This window comes from Xyrauchen texanus, chromosome 35, assembly GCF_025860055.1.
Source record: "Xyrauchen texanus isolate HMW12.3.18 chromosome 35, RBS_HiC_50CHRs, whole genome shotgun sequence".
NCBI classification, from domain to species: Eukaryota; Metazoa; Chordata; class Actinopteri; order Cypriniformes; family Catostomidae; genus Xyrauchen; species Xyrauchen texanus.
In genome coordinates, this window is record NC_068310.1 from 35,493,558 (window position 1) to 35,511,809 (window position 18,252).

General features: G+C 36.0%; 1 protein-coding gene across 1 annotated transcript; it reads right to left on the minus strand.

Moving 5' to 3' along the window:
- Positions 1-1,871: 1,871 nt before the first annotated feature.
- Positions 1,872-17,392, minus strand: LOC127629056 (proline dehydrogenase 1, mitochondrial-like). Its single transcript, XM_052106093.1, has 14 exons — positions 16,988-17,392; positions 15,312-15,520; positions 12,835-12,869; positions 10,942-11,091; positions 10,584-10,648; positions 10,377-10,493; positions 10,098-10,177; positions 9,260-9,341; positions 9,063-9,155; positions 6,302-6,448; positions 5,894-6,069; positions 5,026-5,124; positions 4,814-4,902; positions 1,872-3,638 (listed from the first exon to the last, which is right to left on the minus strand). The coding sequence occupies exons 1-14, from the start codon at positions 17,315-17,317 to the stop codon at positions 3,448-3,450; spliced, it is 1,863 nt and encodes a 620-aa protein (XP_051962053.1). The 5' UTR covers positions 17,318-17,392; the 3' UTR covers positions 1,872-3,447.
- Between the last annotated feature and the right edge of the window lie 860 nt (positions 17,393-18,252).

Genomic DNA, 18,252 nt, shown 5'->3' on the forward strand with positions numbered 1-18,252 from the left:
AAGAAAATATTACTTATACTCTCAAGTTTACAGCTTGCATAAGTCACATGACCATTTTTAGGGATTCAAATTAGTTTTAGTGCATTGCATGCTAAACGTAATCTTAACCTATTTTAAAAACAGCATTTTGCTAATTTGTTATTATTATTATTATTATAAATGTAGCATTTATGACTAAATATTAACTAAGAAACTACATGGAATATTTGTTCTTTTAGAAATGGTGAAAAACTTGTCAACAGAAATGTCAACCAGCAGTAACAGCACCAAAATGATACCCTTTCCCTCATAGCTGTCAACATTAAGGTTTTGGATGTAGGCTATAGAGAAGCTAGAAGCACCATATAACACTTTTTTTTAAAGTCTAATTATCTTGGCATGACAAAGCCAACATACCATTATTCTACAAACTTAAGATTAGGGTATTTCCAAAGTCCCTAAAGTTTTAAATTGGGACACATTTACTATTTCTATCCTACAAACTATTAATCCAATGTCATCATGTTTTTTCTATAGCTGTTGGGTCATAATAAATCCCCACTGGGATACATTAAACCAAGGGTCATTTAAAGAAAGGTAGATTTTAACGGAAATGTTGAACTGTGTTCTCAGGACAAAAGTATTTAGAAAAATGCCAGGTTGGGGCAAGTTGTCACATTTTATATGCTGCTGGCCAAAACAATAGCAGTTTTACTGTTTAAATAGTCATTAAAAGTGTTCTATGACAATTTACCCCATGTATTGTGGGTCTATAGAAATATAAATACAGTCACTACTGATACATTTGTTAAGGATGCGGATGTCGTAAATGTCAAAGAACTCTGCGAGAACCAACGTCATAAAACTCCTTACTTACACTGATGAGCATGTATATGAGAAAATGTAACAAAGAAAACCATGAAAACAAATAATGTAACATCATTTAAAAGGTCTAAGTGCGACTGGTATAATGGTCTCTTTGCCAGGTTGGTAAATCTAATGGTAACAAAGTCATTAGGTCTTTGCCAAATGCTGTATAATTCTGGAGGTCTGTCCCCCTCCTTGCCTGTATGTTAGTGAGGTATGACCCCAGGACTTCCAAACCACTCCCAAAATTCCCTTTGTTGATGTTTTCTCTGGTTTGGGTATTTAAGGAAATGTGACACATTGTTCATGGTCTCTCTCTGTAGCCAGATTGACCCACACAGGAAGCATTGTGTGTAGTTTTCTCTACCAGGAATCTGCATTCAGATCTCCCATGCTTTGCAATTGCATGTCGTTTTTTCTTTCCATTTTCTGGTATGTTTTTCTTTGACTTGCCTTTTATTTTTAAGAATGATTCAGAGTAATCAATAACTTAAAAAGACCAAATTTAAAGAATGATCAGAAAGTAATTAGAGCTATAATCTAAATTAGAGGTCACCTTAAATTGGAGTCAGATAAAATTAATAACGGAATCAAGTTGTTAAGTGTAAATGAACAATAATTGCTTTACTTCAGCGCTCAGAAAAGACCTTCAAAAGGGCAATCTATTGAAGTTCCACTCTGAACCGATATTCTGTTGATTCTCTGGAAAGTCTCATTTTCATAATCAAACTTGTCATCAAAGTAATCCGTATTTACATGTCACGAGACACTGAATTCAAATTGACCTTGGCAGAACAGTGCAATTCTACCAACCCAAATGTAACACGCCCTGAACAAGCACTTAGCACATCAAAAATTGAGACTAGAATTGGAGGGCTAAAATAATGTTGGTTCCTCCACTGATGTAATAAAGTCCTCATATGACCTGGTAATGTGTTATGTATACATTTTTGATAAATCCTTTGTTTTGCACTGTTTATATTAACTATAGGCTAAAGATGACATACTCAGTGAATAGTTTTACACAGACAAATTTGTTATAATGTCATGTTTATATACAGCAATCCATATTGATTTCCATAATGAGGCATTTAAGTGACAAACAGTGCAAAAGTGTCTAAAATCACATGGTTAGGAGAATTGTGCGTTGTCGCCATTGTAAGCAATTCACTATTTACATTTTTAAAAAAAGAGCATTTAATAATATTTTAAACTAAAAGACTCAAATGCACACATCATCCATTTACATTTACGCATTTGACAGACGCTTTTATCCAAAGCGACTTAAAGAGCCCTTATTACAGGGACTTATTACAGGGACAATCCCCACGGAGCAACCTGGAGTTAAGTGTCTTGCTCAAGGACACAATGGTGGTGGCTGTGGGGCTCGAACCAGCAACCTTCTGATTACCAGATTACCAGTTATGTGCTTAGACCACTACACCACCACCACCACTCCATAACTCAAATCCAAAACTCATTTTCAAAACCCAAATGTACATTTAAGCAGCTTTTTGTTTTTGAAAGAGCAGAATAAAACTAATGCAGATACAACTAATATTCAGTGCTAAAATGCATAAGTTTATACGTAATTATTTAATCAAGAAACTATCAAACACGTAATAAATAACTCGTCATTCTCTGCATGATTAGGTTTCACGTCAAGAACGGTTTCGCTAAGAAAAACTTTTTCGTTTATTTTGTGCCGTCTGAGGACCATGTATTGCAAAAACGTTAATAAGCAAAGAAAAACCTGATTTGACACGCACAATTTCTATTTTCGAAGTGGAATACAAGCAAACTGCACACTTTGCGGTATATACTATATACTACTTTTTTAAATAGTATGTGAAACAGTATGCAGTATGCAACAATAACGTGAGTGGCATCCAGTTATCATCTCGGAAATAAAGTCGTTTAAAAATATCGTAACTTTTAGCAGTCTGATTTACCAAACTGTCAAGAAAGAGATGTGAAAACACTTGAAATGGAAGGTGAAGTCGTGCATATTGCACTGAGGAATACAGTATTTTATGCAGTGCGCTCTGGTTGTATACTGGCACATTTCGGCATTCCATGCGTACAGTTTAGCCTACATACAGCAAGAGTAGTATGGTAAGTATGCTATTCCGATTACCAGCGATTAAGGCACTTGTAATACTGCCTCTGGAGGACGCAAAGTGGAATGGTTAAGAACTTATTTAAAGACGACATGAAATAAAAATTGACTATTTATAGTCTTAATTAATGTCCCTAGTCTTATCCTGTATGATCCATCAGTATATCAAAATATACTACCTTTTTCACAACCTAACATGTTTGCACTAATCACAAACCCAAATGAATAAAATCCTGTCCTAGATTCATTTTCACTAAATATTATGTTGCGTCATTTAATTCGCTGCGAAGGCTGTTTCATGGTGTTTAGTTCATCTTATAAGCCACTGATGTTATTTAAAACACTGATCAGGGATGCAGTGATACAGTCTTTCCAGTGCTGCATAGACCGATGGTGAATGATGCAGTTTCTATAAAATAAAATAGTTTTCCAGTGTGGGCGATGTTTCAAATACAGCTGAATGCCGTGTTTGTGTGTGTGGTTTAGTATACAGGTCTGTAAAGCAGCTGTCCATTGAAGGCTCTGCGTTTAAGTTCTTTCCACAATAGGCTGCGTTCTCTCCCAGACCCCTTCATGAAGCCGCGGTTCTCCTGCGCTCGGCGGGACAGGTACGGGATGACCTCGTTCACCGGACCGTATGGAACATACTTGTACACGGGGAATCCTGCCTGACCTGCTCACAAAAGAACACAAACATACACAGATCTCATTAATGATCACTTATTTAGCTTGTTTTAGTCAATTGCTGTTTAATTTATTTAATTAAATAATTTCATTAATTGCAGTAAACATCAAATACGTTCTGATTGGCTTAGATTGTTACGTTTCACGTTGCGGTTTCGCATTCAGGGTGTACAGACAAATTGCTTGTCGCTGGAAACTTGTCGCATCACGACTGGTTAGGACACGGTGTCAAAGTGTTTAAGCTGGTTTGCTGCTTGTCCAAAATGGTCTACCAGTTTCAACCACCCTGACCAAGATGGCTTACAAGCTAAAAACCAGGTCCACCAAGTATTGAGGTCTGCGTGTGCAGCTGTATCTGGTTTCTAACTCCATTCATGCATCTAATAGACTACATAGCATGTATTAAGCTTTCCTGTGGAAGGCTTCCGTATGATATGTGGTACATGATTAAACATATGTTTAAGGAAAGTTCAAAAAGTGAAACGTTTTCATAAAATATTCATTTAGGGGCCTGGGTAGTTCAGCGAGTAAAGACGCTGGCTACCACCCCTGGAGTCGCGAGATCAGGGCGTGCTGAGTATCTCCAGCCAGGTCTCCTAAGCAACCAAATTGGCCCGGTTGCTAGGGAGGGTAGAGTCACATGGGGTAACCTCCTCGTGGTCACTATAATGTGGTTCTCGTTCTCGGTGGGGTGCGTGGTGAGTTGTGCATGGATGCCGCGGAGAATAGCGTGAAGCCTCCACATTTGCTATGTCTCCGCGGTAACGCGCTCAACAAGCGACGTGATAAGATGCACGGATGGACGTTTCAGAAGCGGAGGCAACTGAGATTCGTCCTCCACCACCTGGATTGAGGCGAGTCACTACGCCACGACGAGCACATTGGGAATTGGTTATTCCAAGTTGGGTAGAAAAAGAAATAATAATAATATTTTAAGTTTTACAAAGTTTAAGTATCACGTATTAACTGAAACGTTAAATTGACTCACTCACTTTAATCAATATTATGTCATGAGGTTACATAGATTTAACTTAATTTTATACTACTGAAATTTACAAAGAATAACTGTGTTATTTCTGGAATAATCTTCAACCATCTAGACAATATAAAGGTGGATTTTCTTTGAACATCTGTTCCTTCCCACACTGCCGTTTTTCCACTCACCCAATGGGAAACTGATCTGATCACACATTCCCAGCAGCTGCCCAAAGTAAACCTTATTCTCTGTGGGAGAGAGACCCATCTCGTTCATTCTGTTCAGGAAAACACACATACATATACGCATCATTAAACATATATACTGAGCAAGACAAGGCAATTAGGAACTCTTAGTTCTGTATGCATTTTATGTGTGCCATCATCAGCTCTACACTCACTTTTCTAGAGTGAACTTGACTGTGTCCTCATTATGAGATGCCACCATGACATTTGCCATCCTGTTTAGATTGATCTCATCCAGAATGTATTCCAAACACCTTCCAGAGAGAAAGAATCCTCAGTTACAACTTTCAGAACAGAGACGGAAGAATAAAAGAAAATAATCCCAAAATATGATCTTTTGCCTGTAGCAACACTACAAATAAAAACATTGCTCTTAAAATGCATGCGTGTGAAGTCTAGGCAAATCAAACATTTGCGGTGTTATGAAACACCTTATTAAAATAACAGTAATGGATAAAACGGGCTTAGAATTGGCAAACAGTCAAACAGGTTTTGTGCATTTGACCAGGGATGGAACTCCGACCGGGCCAATGGGGCCAGTGCCCAGGGTCCCTTGACTACCAGGGGCCCTAGACTGCCTGGGGGGGCCCTGGGCTATAAGGTTGCATGATTTATTTTGGCGATTCCTCCACTTGAAAACCCATCAACAATGAAAACAACCCCACCCCACATAACAGAGTTGACACAAAACATGTTTTGGAAGACAAATGTTGTGGAGTAAGGCGGCGTGCCAAGGTGTTTGCATTCAAAGGACAAAACTCCCCATAAAGGCAAAGAGCAAATGTATGATCTCTGAGAAAATCAACATATGAATTTTCACACAATTGACATCTGACATTTATGTTGATTATGTCCCTGTTACTTTGGGCCTGAGGTGGGAAAATATGATTTCCTGAGAGTTCCTTTTTCAAATGAAAAATGTCAAGCCCAAAATGGTAACGCTTCCTGAGAGGGACCCATTGATTCTGTAGCATCGGACAAGACTGCCATCTTATTAGGTATTACAGGTAAAGATGGGCGTACTTGTGATATATCCTGTTGGTGGCGTCATAGTCGGGGTTGATGGGATCTTCGTAACCAATCTCTGCCGCCCGTGATCTCTCTTGATACATGTATGCTCCACGAACCAGCTTAGCGCCAAAATACCAGCCCTCTCGACGCGAGAGTTCCACATCGACAGACACGTTATCATATGCTTCCTACACATAGAGACAAATGTTTTTATTTTATTGACTTTGTCATGAGAGTCATCCTACATCTAGACATGACAAAACAAGATATGACATAGTTAGGGCCATAAAGCCATTTAAAAGCTGAATGGAAGTTGTATTTGGATCTCAGTCTTATGAAAGCCAGCTTATGACAAAACACTGTGTGTATATATACGTAATTAGCTATAATTGGGGGGGCAAAACTGTGTTTGTTACTCACTTTAAGATAGCACTGGTAGGTGTTGAAGATGTTGGGTTTTTCTCTGTTGAAGATTCGCTGCATCTCTAGGGTCAGTCTACTGATCGCTGGCTGAAAATATGTCTGTTCTGCATCCACCATCAGTCTCACACCATTTTCTACAGCGTGCTGAACATAAACACGTACATGGAGTTATATAATGTCATTCATCAGTAACGGAATGCTTCTGTAAACATGGTTACATAACCATCCTGCTAACATGAGGTATACTTTCCACAACAATGCTGCTAAGACTGTCAATAAGACCCGGGACTAAAACTAAAATAGAGAGAAAACATAGGCCAAGCAAAAGCTTTAAATTTAAATAGAAATGTTCAGAATTTATATTTATATATATATGATGTAATATATATATAATTTTTTATGGAAAAAATTAAGAGACCACTGTAAAATGATCAGTTTTTCTGGATTTACTATTTCTAGGTGTGTGTTTGAGTAAAATGAAAATTTTTGTTTTATTCTATAAAGTACTGACAACATTTCTCCCAAATTCCCCCCCAAAATATTGTCATTTAGGGCATTTATTTGCAGAAAATGACAACTCGTCAAAATAACAAAAGATGCTGTGTTTTCAGACCTCGAATAATGCAAAGAAAACAAGTTCATATTCATTTTTAAACACAATACTAATGTTTTAACTTAGGAAGTGTTTGGTGGAATAACCCTGATTTTCAAATCACAGCTTTCATGCATCTTGGCATGTTCTCTACCAGTCTTTCACATTGACGTTGGGTGACGTTATGCCACTCCTGGCGCAAAAATTCAAGCATCTCGGCTTTGTTTGATGGCTTGTGGCCATCCATCTTCCTCTTGATCCCATTCCAGATGTTTTCAATGGGGTTCAGGTCTGGAGATTGGGCTGGCCATGACAGGATCTTGATCCGGTGGTCCTCCACCCACACCTTGATTGACCAAGCTGTAAATTAGTAAATTCTAGAGACTGTTGTGCGTGAAAATCCCAGGAGATCAGCAGTTACAGAAATACTCAAACCAGCCCATCTGGCATCAACAATCAGGCCATCGTCCAAATCATTGAGATCTATTTTTTTTCCCCATTCTGATGGTTGATGTGAACATTAACTGAAGCTCCTGACCCGTATATGTATGATTTTATGCACTGCACTGCTGCCACACGATTGGCTGATTAGATAATCACATGGCATGATTGCTGGTGTCAGACGGGCTGGTTTGAGTATTTCTGGGATTTTCACACACAACAGTCTCTAGAATTTACTCCAAATGGTGCCAAAAACCAAAAACATCCAGTGAGTGGCAGTTCGGCGGATGGAAACGCCTTGTTGATGAGAGAGGTCAACAGAGAATGGCCAGACTGGTTTGAACTGATAAAGTGATCTGGTAACTCAGATAACCACTCTGTACAATTGTGGTGAGAAGACCATCATCTCAGAATGCTATTCCGAGATGCAGGTTGGCGCTGTTTTGGTGGCACAAGGGGTGGTTTTAATGTTGTGGCTGATCAGTGTGTATATAGTATATATATATATATATATATATATATATATATATATATATATATATATATATATATATATATATATATACACACATAAAATACAGACAGTATATTATTTTTATATGTTGTATTATTGTATATTAGATTATTTATATCATAGGTAAATAAATATACAATATAATATACATATAATAAAATAAAAAGAAATACATATGTTCGAAAATAACATATCGGTCAACCACTATACACGATTATAGTCTTTCCTCAACAGTTGTCACAGAAATACAGTCTATTTCATGCACTTTTTCCCTGAGTTAAATGAATCACTATATATCTTTGTGTTAGTATGTTTCTTGTTTATCTCACACAAGATAAGCTTCAGCATCTTGCAACCTTGAGAACGGACACAATTGAAACCTCTTTGGATAACAAAAAGCTGCTGTTGAGAAGGACTAAAGTGTGTGCAAAGCCAGATGTTTTACTATGTTGAACTATCTGTGCAAAGACAATCAATAGTAGTAGCCTTCGACTCATCTCCTAGATTGTCTTGCATCTCAACAATACCAAACGAACAGTAAATGTCCATTAGACTCCACATGTTGCTAATGTCATCATATGTGGCCATTGAAAAATACAAAAAATGCTAAATACATTCTTTAGTTGTTCTGTACACTTATGGGGTCTTTAAAGTGCAGCATTATGTCACAAAGTGGGTCAAAGGGCAATTATCATGTACCGAATGATGCTCTTCAATATCTGTTTTAAGTTTGAGTTCATCTGCCTCCGTCTACCGCTCCTCGAGCACAGATGTGCAAACACAAACGAGCGAGAACATGAGGCGCCTTTGCGTCAAACTGTGAAATTTAGACAGACGTGCGTTTGGTTAATGGATTATCAGGTTCCAGTCACAGTGTGAGAGAGTTATGTCAAACATCAAATGCGTACACACACGTAGAGTGGAAAAAAACAAGTGCGAACGCATGATTTCACTGTGTCGCAACATTTATATAAACTTGAGATCTTTTTGCAACTATGTAAAGTGGTTTCAAAGCTTTCAAAACTATTAACATGCCCCGCCACCAACAAATCTAAGGTCAGTCTGATGCTTGCAATGCAATGAAATGTTTGTAAGTGTATGGTCTTACTACCAATACCATAGTTCAATTACAGTAGCTACTGTATACAAGAGCTATGATACATTTTGAGGAGGTTTTTCCAAATAGGCTGTTATTATTTATTTAGAAGTACCTTGGCAAGAACGTCCATTCTCTGTAGCATCCTCTTCATCTGTTTCTCTTCTTCATCAGTGAACTTACTCAACAGAGGCTCCAGGTGACCAGACTTTGGAAATAAAAATAAATCTAAGTTTGCATCAGAGCGGAGAACCATGTATGTGCATTACCTGTATATATGTGTGATTGCAACTGTGCATCCGTGGGTGTTACCTCCATATTAGGCACCACCAGCAGGTTGGAGATTTTGGTTCTGTCGTTGATGAGACTGTTCCAGTCCAACAGATCAATGGTTCTACAAGAATGAAACAGACAATTGAATCAGTTCATCTGTGATAGAACTGAGATCTGTAATAGGTGAGTAATCCATTGTCTGGATGGTTGAGTCGGTTTAATTAATAGGTAAAGAGATAGCTCACCCAAAAGTGAAAATTCTCTCATCATTTACTCACCCTCATGCCATCCCAGATGTGTTTGACTTTCTTTCTTCTGCAAAAAACAAAAGATTTTTAGAAGAATATCTCAGCTCTGTCGGTCCATACAATGCAAGTGAATGGTGACCAGAACTTTGAAGCTCCAAAAAACAAATAAAGGCAGCATACAAGTAATCCTTATGACTCCAGTGGTTTCATGCATGTCTTCTGAAGCGATCCAATCAGTTTGGGTTGAGAACAGACCGAAGAATATCTACTTTTTCACTATAAACCTTGACATCAGCAGTCTCCTTGGCGTTCATGCTTTTAAGCTTGATTACACGTCCTAGTGCAATACTGTGCATGCGTCAAAACTGATTAGATCGCTTCAGAAGACACGGATTAAACCACTGGAGTCATATTGATTAATTTTATGCTGCCTTATGTGCTTTTTGGAGCTTCAAAGTTCTGGTCACCATTCACTTGCATTGTATGGACCGACAGAGATGAAATATCCTTCTAAAAATAGTTTGTGTTCAGCAGAAGAAAGAAAGTCAAACACGTCTGGGATAGCATGAGGGTGAGTATATGATGAGAATTTTCATTTTTGGGTGAACTATCCCTTTAAGAAGTTTTACCCTGATGAACCAAGCTTCTCTCCAGTAAACCAGTTCTCGATGTCTGATTTTCCGCCAACCCCAAGTTTGATCAAACTGTCCTGCAAACAAGAAGAGTACGTGACAACTTAATTTTGACAACAAATCTGTGAATATAAAATAAAAACCTTAATGTTGTTTAATTTGACACACTGCATTAGCATAACTCACACTCCAAATCCTGTTAATATTCTACTTTCAGATCCACTATAAACAGAGTCTTCGATTGTAGTAGAGTACAACACCCTTAAGATGCCAAACCTGCAGTTGTTCCAGTTCTAACTTCTGTTCGAGTATCGCCATGCCGTCTTTCCCCTGATGGGCTGCCAACAGGTTGAAAAACCTCCTCCATTTGACCAGCACCTCAGAGAACTGCAGCTTTAAGAGAGAAAGAATCGAGATCACACAACTATAATCTTATTTGAATGAAATAAGGCTGAGACGGTGAAAATAAAGATTCTTAGTTACCAGGAACTGTGGTCGTCCCAGTGCAGTCATCTTAATAGCTGAGAATCCATCAACAGAACTTCCAGCTACACAAACATCAACAACAAAAACATGCAAATACAAATTTTGATACTTTTGGAATGCTTTTATAATGGGTATCATTGCATTATATGCACAAAATCAATGCAAAGTATTGATTGATATTCTTATGCCATCTTTTATTCAAATAAATGACACATGGCATGATACTATTATATAATACAATGCCAATCACACATTTAAGTGTTATTTAAGTGTCTAAATACTTTTGAAGCCATTGTATTTATGCATATTTATTTGAATATGAATAAATCCTCATTGAGAACAATATTCTGCTCACCGGAAGCTTTGATGCAGTTGATGAAGGTCTCCATATGATGGTCACATTTGGATTCGTCTGCGTAGAAATACGTCCGAGCGCTGATCACACCACCACGCCGATCTCCAAACTGACGATGAGCTTTGTACTTTTTCTCACGATGATCCATTCCTGGATATGGATTTGAAAAAACAATCACATCATTTTCAATAACGTGCATTGAGAAGGTAAAGGTCGTCACATTTTGATTTTATGTTGATACCGTACACATTTAGAAAGACAAATGTTTAACAGCTTGCTGAAGCACAACGGCAATGATTTGGCCATGACTTTACAGTACATTAATCATTTTATTTGTAAGGTTTTTTAGAGGAAGCGTTGTATTGTCTAAGATATAGAACACCAGCAGAGATTAAAAAACAAACACAAAAAAAACATGAGCTTGCAGAGTTAAATTCAGCCCTTCACCAGGAGAGCCCGTTAAACCAGCTTTAACCAGTCTGAACCCCCATAACACACACACACACACACACACACACACAGCAGTCTATTTCAGAGTCAACACGCATCACTGTTGCTAACACAGCATGATTCTTAAGGCAAAGAATCACCCGTCACATAACTTACATTACATAAAACTTAGCCACATGAAACCCAAATAACTCCCAACACTCTTGCGTAACTTATGGTAACCCCTTAAAATTCAATGTAAATCACTGTACATTCATGATCCTGAAGTTTGTGTGTGTTGACCTCTACCGCAAACAAAAAACTGTTATTTAAACAAAATGTAAAAAAAAAAATAATAATTGAAAAGAAAAATAAATATATAAATTGTCAAATTAAATGTAATTAAAAATACAATTAAATACTAAATCAAATAAAAACACAAAAAATAATACTCAATAAAAAACATAAAATAGAAATAAAATAAAACAAAAAATAAAGCAAAACAAAAAAATTAACTAAATAAGATAAAACACTAAAACTAAATAAAATAAAAGTAAAATAAAACACTAAAAAAATAACATAAAAAAGAATCAAACAAAACAGGGAAAATACAAAACTACACTAAATTAAAAAAAAAAATGAATAAAATAAAAATAAAATGAAACACTAAACTAAATAAACATCAAGTAAAAACATTTAAAAAAAAACTAAACCATAAAATTGTAAAGTAAATAAAAATAATAATAATACTAATACAAATAACATAAAACAAATATAAAATAGAATGTGTACATTCCAATAATACACAAATTAATAATAATACTTGGTGGAAAATGGACAAAAATCTTAGTAGAATTACATCAGAGATGATTTAGCAGAAACGGGCCACTCGTATTAAAATTAATGGGAGAAATTAGAACAACCAACCAAGCAGCTCTAGCGCCCAACAGTCAGCCGATGTAGAAAGGAAGTCCCACCTTACAGGTAAACGAGCCAATCACCATTTAGATACAGATCACCTGTCAATCATCTCGAGAACGCGCATGTGCATTAGCTGTACAAGCTGGGATTTTTCACGTAAAATGAGGTAAAGATGCACAATTTATCAGATTTTACGGCTGATTTGAAATATATCGTTTAAACGTAATCTTGTCAAGCAGTTTTTGAGATTTCGTGTTCCCTCATTAAAGTAGATCGGAGCTGCGCTGTCGTGACTCGTGACTGGAAATAGTCTCCTGCCAGCATTTCAAAGATTGCCGAGAGTGGACTGGCTTACTAGAAAGACTTTGATCACATTGAATAACAACATCAGAAGTATTTAAATAAAATGAAAATGTAATAATAAAATAAAATGTATTCAAAAATAATTATAATTTTAATTATAAATAAAATAAAAACATAATTTTTGCAATAGAACCACAAGGTCTGAAGAATGAATTCATTTATTTGATTTACAGTACTTACCATGACTCTCTTTCTCAGCTTCAGAAACACAGGAGCTGAAAAGACAGACAGAAAGAACGTTGCGTTTTATTAACACTGCTTCAGGTTTCTGCTCACCTGTTAACTTTACAGCAGTCCAATTTACACATGAACTCCTGTTAGCTTTATTGGGAGAGTTCATTCATTCATTTTGGATCATTAAACATTGCAGGTTACACACAGGACACTTCCCCAATGACATCACATTTGGTATTCTACTCAGATCCAGTGAGATTCACAAACATCAGCCCACTTCTGATTTCAGTCACACGCACTCATGTGCGTCATTCACTTTGCAACACAAGTCTCAGTCAACAGACAGGCAAAGTTCAACAAATATTCAATTTCAGATAAGTTCAACTAAAAGAGTTCTAAAGATTCTAGAACTCTTTTTTTGAGAATGTCGGAACTCAATCTCAAACAAATTGTCTCTGAGTTTTGAATTCTGACAGTTGGAAAAAAAATGTAAATGCTCCATCACAAATTGGTGCCAAGCAAATAACCAAACCTGGGGAACTCTCTGGGACAGCTCAAAGTTTAAGTATGTGACTGATGGAGGTATGACAGGTATTTGACCTGACCTTTTAGACAAACAAGGCATGGGGCCCACAAGCATGCATAATGCAACATATGCAAATAGAGCTTCCCCCAGTTGAATGTATATATGTAGAATAAGCTATTTTAATACTGTAAATATGTCTTGCATCAAATTAAGATGGCATTTTTAATATACAGACATATAGGACACAGCTGTCTCACTCCTGCAATAACAGATCTACCGTTTGTTGTGTAATACCTGGGGTAATCCCAAAATAATCAGTAAGAATGATGGTTGAACTACAGTAAGTGAGCCATTGGTGATCATTTAATGCTTCTGATGATGTCATCGTTGGTTCGTGTCATACAGAATATGTTTTGCCGTTCAAACTTTGCTTTGAGATTTTTCCGGTTAATCCTATAAACCTTGGATTTTATGGTTGCCCCCAATCCAAAGCACATGTTTAGTCACATGAACAATGGCATAACAGTCAGAGTTCAACACAAGCTCAATAGACATCATGTGTGGCATATTGTTGATTTCCACAAAACATAATTTAGACTCGTCCCTCCTTTTATTTAAAAAAGAAACAAATCGAGGTTACAGTGAGGCACTTACAATGGAAGTGAATGGGGCCAATTTTTGGAGGGTTTAAAGGAAAAAATGTGATGCTTATAATTTAATAAATGCACTTCCATTCATTCTGTTAAAACGTGTGTATTATTTGAGCTGTAAAGGTGTTTAAATCTTGATATTTAAGATTGTTTTAGGATTTACACCATTACATCGTCATGGCAACAAAGAGAAAAGGTTAGTATGTGATTTTATCACACTAGAATCATGTTTACATGCATGTTGTTTACATATTGTGGTTATCCATTTTAAACAGTGTGTATTTTAACGTTTACGAATTGGCCCCCATTCACTTCTATTGTAACCCAGATTTTAAGTTAAAAAAGAGGGACAGGTTGAACAGGTTAATTTTTGTGGTTAGCAAAATTTCACCACAAATGCTGTTGACTGAGCTTAACTTATATTGAACCTGTTATACTCCTTTAAAAATGGGCACCTTTCATTCTCTGTAATGTGGTAATACTGTATGTGTCTCAAGTTCTCCAGTTTGTTTCCAGGGTGTCGTGATCAGTTGGTTCCTGAAAGCCTTTGCCTGATCAGATCTTCTGCCAGGCAGCACGTAATCGAACCTTTCACATGCTTGAGAACTACTTTGCGTTCTAATAATGTCATGCTGAACACTTGCAGTCTCATCTTACCCGAAACACTTTAAATAACATTCACACGGTGCATTAACAGCGTGCAAATGTGTATTTGTGTTGTTACAGAAAAAACTGCATTTTATCCCAACATAATGAGAGCTCATTTCCACATGGAGCAGAATTAAATAAGCCTCCCTTTCATGCCCCAAATCAAGCTATGGGACTTGACAGATTCTACAAAGGATTCAGTGTTATTCCCGCTCAAATCTTCTCCAAAAAGTGTTTTTATAGGCAGTGCTATCTGCACATGACAGGTTGTAACTTGCTCAACAAACTAGGCTTCCTCGTTCAACCTCATGTGACCGCATTCCCAAAGGGAAGATGGTAAACACTTTCCTTTTTTTTAGCGAATCAGGCGGTGGGCCTTGGCCGGAATGGACCAATGGGGAAGAAGGTAATCAGACACTGTTTCAACTTGTGCAGCCAAGAAGGTTACAATGTTTCATCGACACACAATTCAAAACTCTGGCTTTAATGCAATGTGATGTCATTTTATATCGGTTTGGAAAGTATTTTAAGAGACAGTGGGATTAAAATAACATTAGGAAGAAATGTTTTTCATAGAGGCTCAAGATGGTCTTATTCCTGGTGTAAGAACTCAAAGTTTTTGGTTTAAGTTGTGGAGAAACTATGAAATTCATACTTACTCCATCTCCTTCTTCTCCGCCTCCTCTTGGGTCAGATCCTCCTCTACGCTGTAGTCTAGAACGGAGCCCACACCGAATGCTTGGTTCTTTTCAATCAGAGGTTTGATGGAGTTCTGGTCCTCGCCTGCCACGAACTGCCCGTAGAAGGTCATTTTCATGAGTTTCTCGAAGAGCCTCTGGCCAAAAACCTTCTTACTCAGGTCCATCAACTGTGCATGGGGAATATAAAGTAATACAGGCTCAGTTACAGACAAATCAGTGTTTCCCGACCAATGTTTCTCAAAGACGTAAGAATGAATGCATTTCAAACAATATGCATCTCAGAAAAACTAAACAACTACTAATGTATGACTGAATGAGTGAAATGTATAAATATGTGCTCTGCATTCAAATAGAAAAATGGAAATAATAAATATATAACAATAAATAAAATGTGTGCATTTAAATAATATGCATACAAGTAAAAACTAAATATATATAAAGCATATATTTACTAACAAAAATATTTATAAAAAATATATATTTATAAAATATATAGTAAACAAAATGTGCATTTACAATTCATATAATATCTAAGTAAAATAATAAATAACAATATATAATTTAAAATAAATATCAATAAATAAATAAAATGCTTACATTCAAATAAAATGTATCTATAATAACTATAAACAAATAAAATAAAAATAATATATATATATATATATCAAATAAAAATATAACAAATTTAAAACAGTGAAAGAATATAAAATTAAAATGAAAATGAGTAATCAAATAATATGGATGCAAATAAAATAAAAGTATGCATTTATTCAAATAATATGCAAGAACATTTTTAATAATAAAAATGTATAATAAATAAACACTTGCGAACACATTATGCATTTATAATTTGAAAAACATTTAAATAAAAGATAAACATAAAATAATAGCAACAACATTAAAGAAATACATATATAATAATTTATAAATCCATTGTTTGATTTATCATTTAATATTTAAAATAAAACAAAATACAAAACATAAACATAACAAAATAAAAAAGGCAAAGTAACCGTAAGTTACAAAAACACGTAATAAACACTTAATGACAAACAAACACACAGGAAACTTATGACTATAGTTTTGGTGTAATACATTTGAAAATAAATATTCAAAAATAATAACAAATAAAAATCTTAACAGATGACTGCTTTATAATCAACATCCTCCTCACCGTGTTATTCAAATGCATCTGAACAGTTTTGGGTAAATTACGCTTAAAAAGTTATTAATTAATAACTACTAATTACATCTTCTACAGTGTAATTAGATTACAGTACTAATTACTCTGTCTGAAAAGTAATTGCATTACATATTATTAAATATTTTCTAAAAACCCTGATCAAGGATAGACATGAAATTATTCTTTTTATTCTTATTCAAATAAATAATATAAAATCAAATAAATTATTCATGAACTGGCCGAAGAATTTAAGGGGGCAGCGTTATATTAGAAAACATGCATTTTAACATTAGAGGTTACATTTTATATTGAGGTATTTAACGCAATTACGTCAGAAGTAACTGTAATCCCTTACTTTACTTTTTCCAATGAAAAAGTAATTTAAAGTAATTAATTAATTTATAATGTATTACACCCAACACTGATCCTGAACTATTTCAAAAGAACTCACCTCTTTATTTTTATCAACCAGAAAGTCAAAGGTGCAGAGTTTAAACACCAGCAGACTTCTGAGCAGCTCCAGTGTGTCTTTGGACTTATAAGCTTCTTGTGTGTTGTCGAAATCGATGGAGATCTTTGCCCGGCCATCAGTGTGCGCTTTCCCACTGATGAGATCCACATCGCACGGCTTCTCTACTATCGTGCAGGACGGATCCAGACGTGCGTCATCCGTCTTCAGCTCTTTGCGCTGCGTGGATGCTACTGTTGAACGCGATCTTACACCGAAAAGTTTCCCCGGCTTTACTCTGGCCAGAGCGGGTATTACTTTAGAGTAAGACATTATTGGAGAGATTTAACTAAAGTTAATGTCAGAATAAGTGGGACAGTTCTTACGTTGGAGGATTCTAGACGAATGAATTTGATACACACCGGATGGGAGGGTCATGAAAGCGTGCTTGAAGGATGCAAATGACCCCAGCGCTCTGAGAGGTGATTGGCTCATGAGCTATGACGCGCCTGACTCGGCCTTTTTACGTCATGATATTGACATAAACGCAACCATATCCTGAAGTACATAAATTACTTGTATTTATGGTTGGAGCATCATGCAGTACATATATTTAAACACAACGACAAAGAGAGCGGGGAAGGCTGATAAAAATATTAAATATTAGTTTATTATTGCATATGGCTTAGACAATGTAATTGGCATCCTAGATTTAATATTTGGTAATATTTGTCAAACTTTAACTGTTAATAAGCCCTTCCCATAGCCATCAAGGGCATATCTCATTACTGGCAGTTTGGTCCTCTTTTGCAAACTCTCAGATTTGAAAGGTGCCTTCTTCAGCTGTTTAAATATATTTAATTAGATTGATATTCAATTGGATTTTTGTCTCCATCTATTGCTTGCCACTTCAGATTCATTATAATGACAGATCAAAATGTAAGTCCTTTTTTAACTCTAAATCTCCTTTCAGATGTGAAAGTGAAACTAAACAGGTACCACATGTGACTAAGATGTAAAAGCAAAAGTGGAGATTTAAAGTAAAAAAAGGAATTAAACATTGTTCGGTTTCTCACCTATATATGTATTATATTGCAAGATATGGATTTAGCCACTAGAGTCATATGGATTACTTTTATGTTTCCTCTATGTGATTTTTGGAGTTACAAAAGTCTGATCACCTCTCGCTTGCATTGTATGGACCTACGGAGCTGGTATATTCTTCTATAAAATCTTTGTGTTCTGCAGAAGAAAGAAAGTCTTATAAA

What these genes read in the sequence shown, in the direction of transcription:
- LOC127629056 (XM_052106093.1), bottom strand. Translation starts at nt 17,317, where the DNA reads ATGTCTTACTCTAAAGTAATACCCGCTCTGGCCAGAGTAAAGCCGGGG. An exon ending in AGCTGAGAAAGAGAGTCATG is followed by an intron (nt 11,092 to 12,834) that starts GTAAGTACTGTA and finishes ATCCATATCCAG; the next exon opens with GAATGGATCATCGTGAGAAA. An exon ending in TGGTGGTGCCTAATATGGAG is followed by an intron (nt 9,156 to 9,259) that starts GTAACACCCACG and finishes TTATTTCCAAAG; the next exon opens with TCTGGTCACCTGGAGCCTCT.